Below are 15,662 nucleotides of genomic sequence, written 5' to 3'. Positions count from 1 at the left end.
AAATTAAAACAAATATATATATATATATGTATATAAGTATAGTTTTTGTATATATTGTAAAAGGTGGAAGATCGCCACCAACGAACCCCCCCCGAGCAGCCCCACTACATACATAATATCTAACAATCAAGCCACTGTTAACACCTCATGTTTAACTCGCAGCCCTTCCACTTAAAACTCGAAGTTCACCCGAGTTTTCCCTGGTTCTTGATCTCGATGAAACACTTGTTCATTGTAGTTTAAGTGAAATGGAAGACGCAGATCTAACTTTCTCCGTGCTTTTCCAAGATATAGTTTACCAGGTATAATCACGCATGTATATAAATTCAATTGATACTGCTTTATATTTAAATAAATCGTAGACATTGTGCATTCTAAGGCCAATTTTGCCGCTGTCACTAGCCAGTGTTTGTGGGCGACTTTTGCCATTTTTTTTAAAATAATATATTACTTAATCTTTAAGTAACATTATGAACCAACTACTAATCCCGAAGAAGAAAAAAATAACTTAATTTACACAGTCTTGTTTTTTTAATTTGCTTACTCCATTTTTTCTGCTGTCCCAACGAACATCGGCTTTTAGTTATTGGCCAAGAATTTCCTGTGTAATCCTGACTGCAGCGCTTAATAAAAATTGTGTCAATCATGTTTTTTCTTTTCCCAAGTCCCGCATATAGTGTACCGAAGGAAAAATATTTCACATAAAATGCCATCATCGGTCTCTTGTTGAAATTCTCACTTGATTTAGGCTTCCTATTTATTTTACTTACTACTTTGTTGAATTTAGTTTTAAATAATAATTTAACTTAATGGCAGGTATTTGTTCGCACTCGGCCTAACTACAAGGAATTCCTAGAAAAAATGTCCAAATATTACGAGGTAAAATTGTTATAGCATTTAAAACATATATATTATGAATTGTAGCTATTAGCGTTAATGTGTCTAAAGAATGTTTTTTCCAAGTAGATTTGGTGATGGAACGAATGAAAAAACATAACTTGTTTATCCTCCCATGGTGGGAAACCACAGTCATTATAACACAGTCGTTAAGTTTCATACACCTCATGCCTGCTTACAAGTTACCACATATGTTACTTTGTGGATGTTTCTTCCTTATGTGGTATTTTTTTATTGTATGGCTGATAATTTAGTCAAAGTAAGTGGCCACTGGGTGCGAACAATTGATTTTAAGTGTCTTGCCAAATTAAATCCTCATTCAGTATTTACCTATAATGGTAGAAGCGATGAGCTTTGAACCCGCAACCTCTAATAAAAGGCAGACATGCTAACCACTGATCTATGGAGACCGGGAGAATTCTTTATTGAATAATAAAACAGCTGGAAGAAAAATCTTTTTTACAATTATAATGGAAATATTTGTTTCGCAGATTATTCTGTTCACGGCGTCTAAAAAAGTTTATGCGGACAAGTTGCTTGAACATGATTGATGGGGGTAAACAATATGTCAGGTGTGTGGATGTTTGTATTGTTTCATCATAACTACCATTCATCACAATGGGATATTTTATCTAAAGTTTAGTTGTAGAAAATACAGTTTAAACTTAACAATTTATATCTGTATTGTGGATAGTGATATTGGTTTCAATGTTACCAGACACTAACTGTTGGTTTGTCCTAGTCAAACTACGTTGAGTTTATCGGTAAAATAAGTTAAAATTAGTCACTTATTTCTTGGTATAAACTGCATTAAAATAATGAAAGTTAATATTTTTCACAGACATCGTTTATTTCGTGAACATTGTCTTTGTGTCCAAGGAAATTATATCAAAGATTTGAACATACTGGGTCGAGACTTGAGCAAAACAGTGATTATAGATAACTCTCCACAAGCATTTGCTTACCAGGTGATTAATTTATGTCAGATATTTATTTAGAAGTACAAGAACACTTTGTGGGTACAGATCTTTAAAGCCCTTGTCGCCTAACTTCGGGGTGGGGACAAACATTACAATCTGGTGAGGTCCACGTGGTAGCACCATGGCTGTTGGGGTAATGGCCTAAAACTTGAGTCTTATGGCGTGCCATGCTACAAGACCTCAACCATATGGAAACAAACTTTACATTAAAAGTTGTTGCCTCAGTCAAATTGTTTACGTGAAGATGTTGTTGTGAAATAAAATAAATTTGTCACTAGAATTTGATCAGATTTTTAATATGTTTGAATAAAACATTTTGTTGTTTCTTGTTTGTAATTTTATACTTTGGGCAGGTAAATGTTATTTTATTGATGTCAAATTCGAGTCTTCTTATTGTTAATTCTTCAATTTAAATTTCAGCTTTCCAACGGAATTCCAATAGAAAGTTGGTTCTCGGATAAAAATGACAACGAACTACTTAAGTTAGTTCCTTTCCTTGAAACACTCGCTACACAGGTTGGATTTATTCTAGTATTTAGTGTGTGTATACATATACATATATATATATATATATATATATGAATGTTATTCCATCGTGCTGAGTTCAAAGTTATATTCAGATGTCTTGCCTTAAGTTTTGTTTTGGAATGACAGAATATGGTTATGAAACAAGACACACAGGTGAGAACTACTGTTGCTTTTCCACCATGCGATGATATATAAGTTACATACATTTATTTCAACAACAGAGATAAAAATGGTTTTAATTTTTTAGACTGGAGATGTGAGACCTCTAGTGGAGCAAAAGTTCCAGATGCACGAGTTGCTTCCGTCCGATGACAGCGAGATAAGCGATGAATGAACTTAACGTGTACATTAATAATTAGCTCCATGCTAAAATATTGGGATAATTTTCAAGCAACAGCCGATTCCCAGATTATCACACAACATAGACATATAATGAAACCCCAAAACTGGACATAACACTGGTTACTCTACTAATCAACCAACCAAATTATCACCTAACACACAGCTCTGGTTGAGAAGCATTACTCTATAAATATTAGCGCAACCTAAATGTTGTGCAACAAATTTGTAAATCATCAACAACAACAACAACTCCTGTTCCCTGCCATTTCAACAAGGTGCTGGTTTTAACAACTTTAAGTCTCGTTTTTTTACCACAGTATTCTCAGTGTCAAAGTTGATTTAGTCCGCACCCCATAGAGATTGCAAGTGTATATTAAAAGGTGTTTTTTAACGAAAACGTTGCACTGCTAACACCCTCTTAAGTTTAGACGTGATAGAAAGATTTTTATCGTTGTTTCTATTTTTTAAAGAAGTTTTAATACAAATAGATTTTACCAACTTTTCCCGGATCATGCTTTCGTGCTGCCTTATTTCGTTATGTTTGCTGTTTCTGTTGTATGAAGAGGTTTATGACGTAACAGAAGCATTCCGTTTTGTTTTTTTAATATGTTTCGTTAAGTGTTTTACAACTGTTCGAACGAGTAAGATAATCTTTATATTAAGTGAAAACTTCTGTTTCCCCGTTACGACAACTCCTGACTATTTTTGTTCCAACCTGCTTTTGTAGAAACCACTTGTTTGTTAATAATGTAAATACCAACTGCCATTGAAATAAAGCTTTCCTTAAAGACTTGGAATTCTTGTTGTTTAACAGCAATCACATTAACCTATATAATAGGGTGGGGTAAGATGGAACATGGTTGCATTTTATTTTATTGTCCCATTTTGTTGTAAACAAAGAATACTTAAACATTATTGCAAAACTATATTCTCACGTCTCTAAGAGCGTTGTTGATTGTTGAAAGCACGATCAGGTGCTAACATAAGCCATCTTACCCCACCCTACTATATTTAAAAAATACGTATTTGGTCTTAACTTATCATTTGTTGAATATTAATTATTGAAGAAAACAGTAGAAAAATCTAACAAAGTGTTAATATTAAATGAATATTATTTATCATTCTGTGGCAGGGTAATGTCAGTCGTCATATAGTAGGGTGGGGGGACTTCTTTCACACATAATAACCAAATATCCTGATCGTGTTTTAAACAATTGGTGTATGGGAGTCGTGAGGATAAAGTTTTATAAAAAATCGTTAAATGTTTGTTTACTACCAAATTGGAGGAGAAAATAGATTGAAAAGGTGTCCCATCTTCCCCCATCCTACTATAACACGAATGATTTGTTTTATATACACACCTCGTGCCCGCTTTCCAATTACCACGTACAAATTGTAAATATTTAAACGCTTTTCATGTCTTACACAATATTAGTGATCATCGATTCTTAACCTTTTTCTATTACCTGAAACCATGGCAACCATATATCTCCCATTCATTACACGAAGAACTAACAAAGCCACCAAACCCTGTGTCACAATTATTTGCCGTTTAATAACACGGTTCGAGACTCTGTCTACAAACCATAAAAGAACTGTGGACAGCAGGCACACACGATGTACGTCGAAGGTAAATTGCTTGTGTACAAGGCAAACATTTGGATCATTGGAGCTATCTTACGATCCATGGTCATTGCTCCATCATAGAACAGTTGTCATGACACATATTGTCAGTTGATGCTGTTAATGTATTGTAGTTATTGCAATGGAAAGTTGTAGCTTGTAGGTAAAATTATTTTTCGTGAGTTTGATCCTGTTTATCTGCTAGAGTACTAGAGTACGCAAAAAGAGGAAATGTTCTGCATCATATGATTCAAACTTAAACTTAGAAATTAAAGAATGTCAACCGCGTTGGATTATCCAATGGCGCGATATCCAAGTTGGATAACAAGAGAGCTGCGTTCTTCAACTGAAACTTCGTCCAATCCAAAACATGGCAAGTTTTCTACTGAAGGGAGTCGGGCGGATAGCAACGAGTTCGTGTTATTTGTTCGCCTACCGGCTTGGAAAAACGTGGGTAAACATGCAGGTAAACATACATTAAATTGTTTAATAAAGCAATAAATTTTAACTGATCTCCTTTTGCGATGAAATCGTTGACAGGATCATGTCCTTCGGTTCCTGCTTACGGTTTGTTTATCTGGGATAGCGTCTTCCCCCATCCTACTATAAAGCAGGGCGGGGAAGACGGGACAATTTAAGCACATAATATCCAAATATCATGATTGTGTTTTAAACAATTAACAACGGTCTATGCGAGTCGTGAGGATACGGTTTTATCGTTCTTTTGAAACGATGAAAAAGAATAAAAAGATGTCTCATGTTCCCCCATCCTACTATATAGTTTACTTTAGCAAATACAGTTTAAACGAGCTACGATCAAAAATGCCGTTACAGAAACTTCTAGAAAAGTCGCACCTGAGAATAATATTAAGAAGAGAAGCATATCACTTGGTGAAATACGAACTTTGCGCAATTTGCATCAAGGTGTTGAAGTTTATAAAGTAAAGGGAACGTTGGAGCTGACGACTGGTATTCCATCGCATGTAGCTCTGCTTTGTGATATCGACGGGAAATGTCTCAATGACGATGTTTCTTTATTATTTGGTCAAAATATCAAGTCTGGAGACACACTGCAGTAAGACAGTAACATTAGAAATATATTTCTAAAACAATACTCAAAATATTATTTAAACTAACACACTTAAATTTGCATTACTGTTTAGACAACATAGGTTACATTGGCAGTATCTGGTAAAATATTGTCTGGTAAAAGTAAATTGTTTAACATGATAATTAACAAACTGGGTTTCTTTCTGATATAACTTTGATAAGGGACCCGTAAACCTTGTCTTACTGTTCATTAAAACTTTGAATGAATGAGTGAATGTGTTTATCCTTTCATGGCTGGCAACAATAGCCATTATAACACGGGTGTTATGTTTCATACACCTCGTGCCAGCTTATGAGTTATCACATATGTAACTTATTTATCCTCGCATGACAGGGCAACAATAGTCGTTATAACACGGGTGTTTTGTTTCATACACCTCGTGCATGCTTACGAGCTATCATGCACACATCATGTATGTCCTAGATAGGAATTATAGCATTCTCAGAATTCATTCATCTTTTTAGCTTAAAAGTCAAAAGTGCCTATGAAGCAATTGTGAAATCTGTTTGCGAAGATCGTATTGAAGAAGTACTTAAGCAGTTGGGCCATCATACAAAGGAAAAACGGGGTTTAGAATTCAATTTGCAAAACTTGGAATCCGCTGTTGAAAATAATTTAACCCAGAATGCGTTTTGTGCTTTGTTTTTTGCTGCAGCAATTGGAAAGTTACAGACGTGCAAAACTATTTTGAAATATGGTAAGAATTATGTTTTGAAACCACATGGTCATGCCTTGATATTTCATATGTGATGTTGCAGTTAGGAAATAATAAAGCGAAGGAAATTATTTTAATAAAACCCATTTTTTGTGCCAAATCTGACAACTCACTTTGTACACCTTGATTGTATTATCTCACTAAAATGAAAAACCTTCTGAAACAAAGAACTAGATATCGCAACTGTGTTTTTAATCTAATAAATTTTAAATACATTATTTATTTTTTCATTTTATGCATACAAAGAGAATGGTAGCGACGCACAAGACCCCTTTCCACTGAACGTATATTAGGAATGAAATGTTACATAATGTTTGTTTTATCAGGCACTGAACCAAACTTAAGCAGTGTAATTGGGAATACTGCTTTACATTCAGCCACTTATAATGGTCACCTGGATATTATTGAACTACTCGTGGCATATGGAGCAAATATTAGGTAAGTATTCTATATGAATTTAAAATAACATATTCATCCTTAGGAGATGGGCTGTTGTATAACACAGGTGTTCTGTTTTATACATTTTGTGTCGCTTACGAGTTATATGTAGCTTTGTGGGTGATTGTTTTTGTGATCTTCGTGCTTTGAATCTGTAACTATGATCTAGAAACTATATAATTAGAATATAATTAAGTTTAAAGCAGTCGTACAATGTTTCAGTATTTCACTCAACTGGATATGTATATATTAAAAAATCTATCTATCAATCTTGTTTCTACAGTTTTATATTTGACATAAATTTTATTTCCAACTTTTATGTATTAATGTTATAACAACTATCATTTCACCATTATTTACCCCCTTTTCGATTTTTCCGAACTTTGTTACCGAAAAGAAAAACTAATTGATTCATTGATGTTAAAGGTGTCGAAACATCCGTGGTAAATCCCCACTTGATGTCGCTGTGGAGTTGAGTTTAATGGAATGCGCGAGATGGTTATGGTTGAACCAGTGGTCCATAAGCATCACTAAAAATTCATTGCGAAAAAATCCTGAAAAATCCATTTCAACTCCTCATCATCAAACTTATGATGTCACTCAAGATAAACCTCGTCCAAGCTCAAGCAGTTTGTTAAGAACTCCAAACCATGTTTCTCACCATATTTCTTCATACAAAACACTGCATCGAGATAAACAACGACCCAGATCAACACCAGCTATTTGGGAAAGAAGCAAAATGCGTAAATCACTTCCACCAAATTGGATTCCTGCGCATCCAAAGCAAGCATGGAAAAGGTTCTATTGCTTCTATATTTAACAGTTGTTATAACACAGGTGTTCTGTTTCATACACCTCGTGCCAGCTCCAAGTTATTTATTACTTTTATAAGTTCAAATATTTGGTTCTTGCTCTTTATAATAACTGGTATAAATTTCGTAAATCTGTTTCTGATCTAGTGCTTGCCAGAAATTTCTCATAGTGAATTAACAGTCGGGATCAGGTTATGTAAAATTCCTAACCAACAAAAATAGAATGAAGCTTTTTAATAAAGAGACTATTCTAGGCAGAATATACTTTTCTTATATAAACTGTTCGTTAAACATGTTTATTGTCTGTTATGTGTTTCCTATAGTACTTGATCATGACAGTTGATCTAAAATATCTGAAAAACTGTATTAAAAAAATATATAAAAACACAATCACAGGAATAATTTAAAAACTAAAATGGCAGTTTACTGCTGAGGGACTTTATATCATTGAACATCAGAATTAGAATCTTGAGCTTGTTTGCAGGAATTCTGATGTGAACATATTACATCAACCAAATCAAGCAACAAACAAGACTGTATTGCCTCGAATTACACCGGTATTAACTCGGGAAAGATCCATCCCTTCAAAGCATGAAACACGGATGTCACCAAATACTCCAGATTTTGCAGTTGGTCTAAACACAAACAAACCTTCGTTATCTCCCATTATTATCCCGCAACCAAGGTATGAGTAGTTGAAGACATTATAGACGTAACTTAAAAAATCGAACTGACAAATAAAAATTTATTATTATTTAATATCCAAGTTCCAAAACAATTTTTGGACCTAACTTTTTTTATCTTTTCCTGGAAGCAACAAAAGTTATTATAATACTGGTGTTGTGTTTCATACACCACTTACTTTCTTATATATTGCCCTTGAACACATATGGACACAATGGCAGCAACTTTGAATTTTAAACTTTCAACCTATGGGTTAGGGACAGGCGGCTAAAAAGTACGCTCTTTCATTTTAACAGCCAAGCTTTCAAAGTGAAGATCTTTTCCACACTTTTTATCCATAGCCTGTTTTACAGACTGTCGTTTTGCTGTTGATCTCTTTTCAACATTTTTTATATTATTTGATCTTCGTTATCGTTTCGAAGGGATAGTTTATATTATGTTGGTTACCTGCAAGCAGCCATGAGTTTCTCCTCCATATATAACTAGTTACCCATTCTCAATTACAGCACAACACCAGCATGTCTCCCCACAAAAACATACTTACTTCAACTCAACTCAAACAAGGATATAAATATCGCACCAAAGAAATCACCAAGACCTAAACCTCTCTGTGCTCAAATTGAAACCAAAGCTTCTGCTGATTTACCTGAAACAAGGTGATGTTTGGCTTAAATTTGTGTGTGAACTGATACAAATGCTGTGGTTAGTGAGCCTAAAATGACTGGTTAGGGGTTAGTCGCTTCTACCATTGGGCGGATGTATTCTTGGGAAAGACAATTCACAGCAATTGTTTCAATGACAGAACACTCGGGTTATAACGACTGTCATTGCCCCGCCATGCGAGGATAAATAAGTTATATACATTCATCTATTTACCATGTAATCTGTTGCTGTATAAATATAACAAAGCTCTTTAGGTTGTTTTATTCATAATAATAACTTTTATTTGTCTCTTCGATTACGGTAGCGAAGATTTAGTAATAACATTAAACGCAAAGACAGGATATGGCGATAAAACAACAGTTGTTAAAACATGCTAACAGTTAAAAACATATTTGCATTTAATTGGTGGAAAAGAAGCGTGGTCGCTACACCTAACAGAAAACGAGCCATTCATGTTTATTTATTATTCAGTTAGTGTTTTAATAGAAATAAAAAAAATTACCAGATTTAAGGTTTGCTTGGTTTATTTACTAAAGTTGTAGCAAGTTTTAGTTTGTTATTGACACATTGTAAATCTACTTTTGTTTGAACAATTTGTGATGTTTGTTTAGTTCAAATACAGAGCAAGGTACTTGTCAGTTTAAACCACAAACTTTTAATTAAACTGTTTAACTAAGATGTTTCAATATTTAAGGTGAAACTTGTAGGAATAATTGTTTAAGTATTTGTGTTTAAAATTTTAATTTAAGACTTTATGCTGCTACTATTGTTGGCGTATGTGTCATTGGGCAAGACACTTAACGGCAATTGCTCCAACCCAGTGGTCATTTTTAGGTTGTCCAAGTTGCCAACTATACAGAAAACAACAATTACCCACTAAGTTACAAACGTGGTAACTCATAAGCGGACATAAGATATATGAAACAGAACACTGGTGTTATAACAACTGCCGTTTCCCCGCCCCGAGGGGATAAATAAGTGATTCATTTATTTAATACAAATAGCATTTAGTTTTGGTTACTCAGCTGAGTATTTTGACATAGCATAATTTATATATTTATGTTCATAGTATGTTTTAACAATTGGTGTTATCACGGTTGAAGAAACTATTAATTTAACCACAGCAAACCTGTTTTGGTTCATCGGATATGTAAAAATACCAAATTCTTTTTTATTTCATGCTTTATGCTGTTGCATCAAAAATTCAAATAAAATTAATGATTTTTTATATCAGATTAGCAGAAAAAGGATAAATTTACATTATGCCTGGTAGCTTTCTGCGTTATATGCATTTTGTTAGGATTGTATAAAAGTAAATATCATTACAGTCGTGAAGAAGGAGTCGAAGTTATTGAAGTCAATAATCAAGAAACTAATGATGATGGAAATAAAGATCAACCAGTCAATCAAGAAACTAATGATTTATTTCAAACCGATCAAGTGAACAACTCTGTTGAACCAATGTTAGTGTTTTATTTATATTTTAACCAACATTTAATAATGATTTAATAATGGTTTTGCTGCTAATTCCTCTTTCTTCGATTAATCTAAGCCTCTTATTTTAGATAATTAATAAAAATATATTTATGTTGTAATAAAAAAAGCATTTGGTCCTAGAGTTTATTTACTTATGCAGAGCATTTACTCATAATAAATATGTTTTCAGATTTAGACAAAACCTAAATCCAGAGAATGAAGAAAAAGACCTTTTTTACTCCGTTATGGAGAAAAAGAAAGAAGTTTCCCAACCAAGCCAATCTACTTATTCTGCTCATGAAAGAGTTTCAAGCGAGAAAAAGAAAAAAGGTCATCTCTTTGCTGAGGAAAAGCAACGCGAACTGTAAGATTATGTAATAAAGTTTAAATAAACAATTTAGTGATTTATTCAGAAAGATAAAACAATATTTTAATGCATAGGTATATTGTGACACAATACATAGAAATTTCTTCACAATTTTAGTTAAATTTTACATTTATTTTATACCCAACAGTGAAAAGCAGAAAGAAATACGAAAAGATAAAAGTGAAAAGGCGTACCAGGAGTGGCTAGCATCTAAGCATAAACAATTCATACAACGCAGAAATAATGAAACAAACCAAATGAAATTAAATCCGGTTGGTTCTACTAAAGTAAGAATATTGGTTTAATATTAAACACAGTTGTTATAGAAGTTTTTGTCTATGCGTAATGTTTTGAATTTTGCACAAAATCTGGGGCAACATTGCTTAAATGCGACAATATGATCATATTTGTGAATCAGAATCAATTATGTGTTGAATACTTCAATATTTAACTCTGTTGGTTTATATAGACTATCAGCAGGGTAAAAGCTTTTGTTTGTTTTATGATTTAAAACAAAATTGTTTCATCTGCCATTCGACGAGTCATCATCAATATCTCTTTGAGATAAAGTTATCATTTTATGTAACAGGTTGAAACTGCCAACTTTGCACCAAGAAGTTGGGAAATTACATTTGAACAATGGCTAGAAACTAAAAAGAACAAACAACCAACCAAAACAGGTTTGTTTCTAAGTTATGTTGCTTAACTTAAGCAGTGGGTGTCTCTGTATTAGTTCATTATAACACAGGTGTTTTGTTTGATAACCCGGAGGTGTATATACTTGTGGGTGATTGTATTTTGAAGATTTTTTAGTTATTAGTAATGTATGCCGATACTGTAGAGTTTAGGTCTCAGGCAATTGCTTCAGTCAATTAGTGATCACTGAATTGAAGCAATTGTCCTTAACTGTCTTGCCCAAGGACACTAACAAGCAGCAATGGTAGCAGAAACAAGCTTTACCACAGGCCCTGGAATGCTTTACCAAATTAAAAGTGGTTCGGTTTTAGATTTGGATACAAACAGAACTTTTCATAAAAGATCAAAATCTCTTGAAAATGGTAAGACATTTGATGATTGGATGAAAGAAAAACGAAGACAAAGCGTCGAGAAACCTTTGAACACACGAGGTCAAACTGAAGAAGAAAAACAGAAATTGTGAGTAAATGAACCTAACACATTTATGCTCCTGTAGTGGGGCATGGACAGTCGTATAACGCAGGTGTTCTGTTTCTAATATTGGTCCAATATTTGCAAGTTGTAATATGACTACTCATTTACAGCTGAACATATTGAGTACTACATGGTAGTTTAAGTAGTTTACTGGCTGTGAACCATAAATAAGAAGAAAAAATCTCCAAAAACAGTCAGGTACAAAGTTAAATACATGCTAAATTGTGTAAGCGGGCACGAGGTGTATGAAACTGACTGTGTTATAATGATTCTTGATGCACGGTTGACATTTGTTGAAATCCTCCAGAGAGGAAATGCGCGAGCGAAAGTTTACTGCGTGGTACAAGAGTAAGGTGGAAGAAACAAATAAGAGGAGGAGAGAGGAAGAGAAGAAAGCCAAACAACAAACGGAGGAAATGAAACAATATTACGACGATTGGAAGAAAACTCGTCGTGTGAAATCATTTGAAGAATGGAAAAAACAAAAACAGAAAGAAAAACGGTGAATCAAATTTTTATGGAAATATATTTGAAAGTTTTTATATGAAGTGTGGCCATGTTTATTTAAACTTTAAATGTTTTGACCTTTTTGCTCCCATCTGCTACCATTATGGGCGTTGGGCAAGAAACCAAATGACAATTACTCTAACCCAGTGGTCACTAATTGATTGTATAAATTTTCATCCATTTAGAAAAAAAATTCTACAAAGTTACACATGTGGTAACTCCTTAACGGGCACGAGGTGTATGAAACAGAACATTCATATTATAATAAACTGTCGTTGCCCCGCCATGCATAGATAAATAAGTTCCATTCATTAACACTTGACAGTTTGAACATGATGGATAATGCTCAAAAGGAGTCGTTACAATGCGTGTCGGAGTGGATGGCGCTTGACAGACAGGAGTTGGCACAAAGTGAATTTACAAAGTGGCGACTCCGTAAAGAATCTCTCTCGCTTGAAAGAGCTCAGGTTGAATTGATGGAAGCGAGAGAATTAAGAAAAAAGGCAGAACAGAAAGCGAGACTAAAGAGAGCCTGGTTGAAAGCAAGAACGATGTGTAAGTTATTTTTATTATATATCTTGTTGCTGTTGGGTGTATTATGTTATGTTAAATATTTATTAAGTTGTAAAATTTGTCAGAGGGTTAATGGTTGGCTAACTAAAAGGTGGCTACTAAGCTTGAAAGAACTGCCAGGGTTTCATACCTGGGCAAGTGTATAATGCAACAACATATATTTATTATTGCATGGCGGGGCAACAACAGTCGTTCTGCCAAAATTATTTTTTGCATTTTTGCATTTTTGCATGTCTGACAATTTAGACAACCAATAAGGGACCACTGGGTTGGAGCAATTGCCAAATAACTTTAATTAATTTATTGACAGTAAACTGGAAAAACATCACTCTTCCTGATAAAAGAAATCCCTTGAATAAATCTGATGACACTGGTAAAGATTCATTTAAAGCAATTGAAACCAACCAAAGTGTGAACAAGCTTCAACTTGATGAAGGGTTTTCAGAGTTTTCTGACAGTTGTGTTGAAGATTATGACGTAAAGAATGTTAAAAGTGATTCTGAACCACCTGGTTTGTTGGGTGAGTTGCTTAAATATGATGTTTCTTTAAACGAAGTCGCGGAAATAACCCCGACCCACCATGACAGCAGTGATGACAATGCTCAAGTATTAGCACAAGATATTCAAATGAAACCCAACCATAAACCAACTTTAAGTTATTCAAAATTTAAAGACACAGAAAAGGATTTTGATTCCGAATACAAACGTTTTGAAAAACAACCTTGTAGAAGAAATGATAAAGTTGCAGCGGTTAGAAATAAGTCAAAAGTTTTAAATGGAAAAGAAAAATCTAAAAGAAAACTTCCAGTTACACCAAGTAGTAAAATAAGCAAAGCGTCAACTGACACAAATACTCAGTCTTCACTTAAACTTGGAAGTAAATTAGTTTCATCTCCTAAAAGTCCGCCCAAAAAAGTGAAACGAAAACTGCCAGTTGTTCCACCAAGTGAAAATGACAAAACAACCGCACAACAAACTAAACAGAAACCAGCGAGCAGTTTAGCTTCAAATATTTCAGAATCTCCTGGTATTAAAAGCTCATCGTCAGGAAGCAAACGTGTTTCGAGTCAAACCAAACCTAGAGTTTCAAGTTACGCGAGTGTGCCGTCGAAAATTGCTTTCTGGAAAACTGATGATAGATTTAAACCAAAAACAAAACTTGTCAAACATACTGCAACTACCGATCTTGGTTCGAAATTAAAACTTCAGTCAGTAGAAAGTAAGAAAACAGCAACTCAACAAAAACAATTGAATAAACCTGGGAAGAAGGGCCAAGAAAATGGAAAATATGGAAAAAACAACCACAATTTAAATTCCAATGCAAGAAATGGAAGTGGTTTCAAAGTAAAGAAACCATCCAACTATCCAGGTTCAATTTCCTCCACAAGTCTTGAATCTCAAAGCAACACAGTGGTCACCAAACCCTCCAACAATGTTCAGTTTAAAAAAAGTTTTCCGAAATCTTCTGGAAGAAAACTCCCACAGCCGACTATGAGAACAAACAAAACTCAACGGAAAGTTATCGTTCCTAAATCTACAGAAGCAAGTCCAACACAACAGAATGTTAAAGACAAAGTCTTGGTTGAACCGCACACAACAGTTGTTGATAAAGAACAAGATAATGTTTGTTCAAAAGTTGATGCAAAAGTTGAGGATGGGCCAGATAACTTTGCAAGAGAGAATACGAATAATATTACGGGTGAGGCTTTAGTGTATTTTGGGAGGGATATTAAATATGACAAAGATTATTAGAAATAGAATTCTCAAGAATGTTTAATTTTTCTTTTTAAGAAAAACATAAAACATGAACACATGACTACTGTATTTATGTGCAATTAATTTACATCCGGGGAAAATGTTGTTTCGAAAAATATTTTTTATGGTGTTTAATATTTATCATAAAAACATTAAAATGATAAGGTTTTTAACGAATTAAAATGATCATTTAGAGTCACAGGGCTACAGTTTTATAATTTTGTAAATATTGGTTCATTACCAAACGGGATGTCCCATCTTACCCCAACTTATTATATTAGTAAAATTTATTACCAAACCAGGTGACGATGAAAATGATGGCAATGTATCTGTGGAGGAACAACATGTTGTTGCATCACAAGTAGATGAGAGGATAAAGTCCGCACCATCGGGAAGAGCAGTAAGTGATGATCACGGGATCAAGATTGAAATATTTCTCAATCATCAGGTTGGTGAGGAAAGTGAGGACGAAACGCGACATCTTGATGATAAAACACAAAAGTTCAAACCTCATAATAGTAGCGACTGAGTGGTTAGGAATTACGAAGGTCCACACTGAATGTTATTTTAAAATAACTGTTATAATAACCAAACACATTCATGTAAATGTACAGAACCGAAAAAAGAGTTTTATGTTCAGCCTGAAATTTCATCATCTTCTTTTTTTTCAAAAGAATTCATTTTTGTCGATTAGATTAAAGCCAGATTAACGATTAGATTAAAGCCAGATTTGTCGATTAGATTAAAGCCAGATTAACGGAATATATATTACATCTATGAAACTGACGCATTTATCATTTTACATAAATATTATTTTCAAATTTACTGTTTAATGAGAATTCAGGTGAGTTTTAATATTTATGTTAATAGAGTTAAAATAATGCATAATATTCATATTTGTAAAAATTTGCTTTTATTGATTTTGAGTTTTGTATAAAGAGAATATCTTTTTGTTATTAGTTTAAAACTATGGTCGTATTTAAAATAATTTTTTTCGTGATTTATTTCAACTTGTTTATCC

At 33.7% G+C, this 15,662-nt stretch overlaps 2 protein-coding genes across 2 annotated transcripts in view; both read left to right on the top strand.

The window, feature by feature from the left end:
• LOC100181642 (CTD small phosphatase-like protein 2) overlaps positions 1-3,544 on the top strand; it is a gene marked incomplete in the record, with an annotated part of 4,705 nt that extends 1,161 nt beyond the window's left edge. The window contains 6 exon segments of the mRNA XM_009862908.3: positions 163-302; positions 817-879; positions 1,389-1,469; positions 1,739-1,865; positions 2,298-2,393; positions 2,653-3,544. Of these exon segments, the coding sequence (XP_009861210.2) occupies positions 163-302; positions 817-879; positions 1,389-1,448 (263 nt within the window).
• Positions 3,545-4,086: 542 nt separating this feature from the next.
• Positions 4,087-15,170, top strand: LOC100179325 (ankyrin repeat domain-containing protein 11-like). The gene is made up of 16 exons (XM_002122532.3): positions 4,087-4,836; positions 5,205-5,445; positions 5,946-6,178; positions 6,523-6,634; positions 7,061-7,432; positions 7,931-8,131; positions 8,637-8,786; positions 10,122-10,256; positions 10,460-10,633; positions 10,785-10,923; positions 11,226-11,316; positions 11,644-11,791; positions 12,114-12,308; positions 12,639-12,868; positions 13,197-14,585; positions 14,944-15,170. The coding sequence occupies exons 1-16, from the start codon at positions 4,647-4,649 to the stop codon at positions 15,168-15,170; spliced, it is 4,227 nt and encodes a 1,408-aa protein (XP_002122568.1). The 5' UTR covers positions 4,087-4,646.
• Positions 15,171-15,662: the final 492 nt, after the last annotated feature.

This window comes from Ciona intestinalis, unplaced genomic scaffold (genome assembly GCF_000224145.3).
Source record: "Ciona intestinalis unplaced genomic scaffold, KH HT000062.2, whole genome shotgun sequence".
NCBI lineage: Eukaryota > Metazoa > Chordata > Ascidiacea > Phlebobranchia > Cionidae > Ciona > Ciona intestinalis.
Note: the sequence above shows the minus strand (reverse complement) of the source record. Positions and strands in the feature narration are given on the sequence as shown.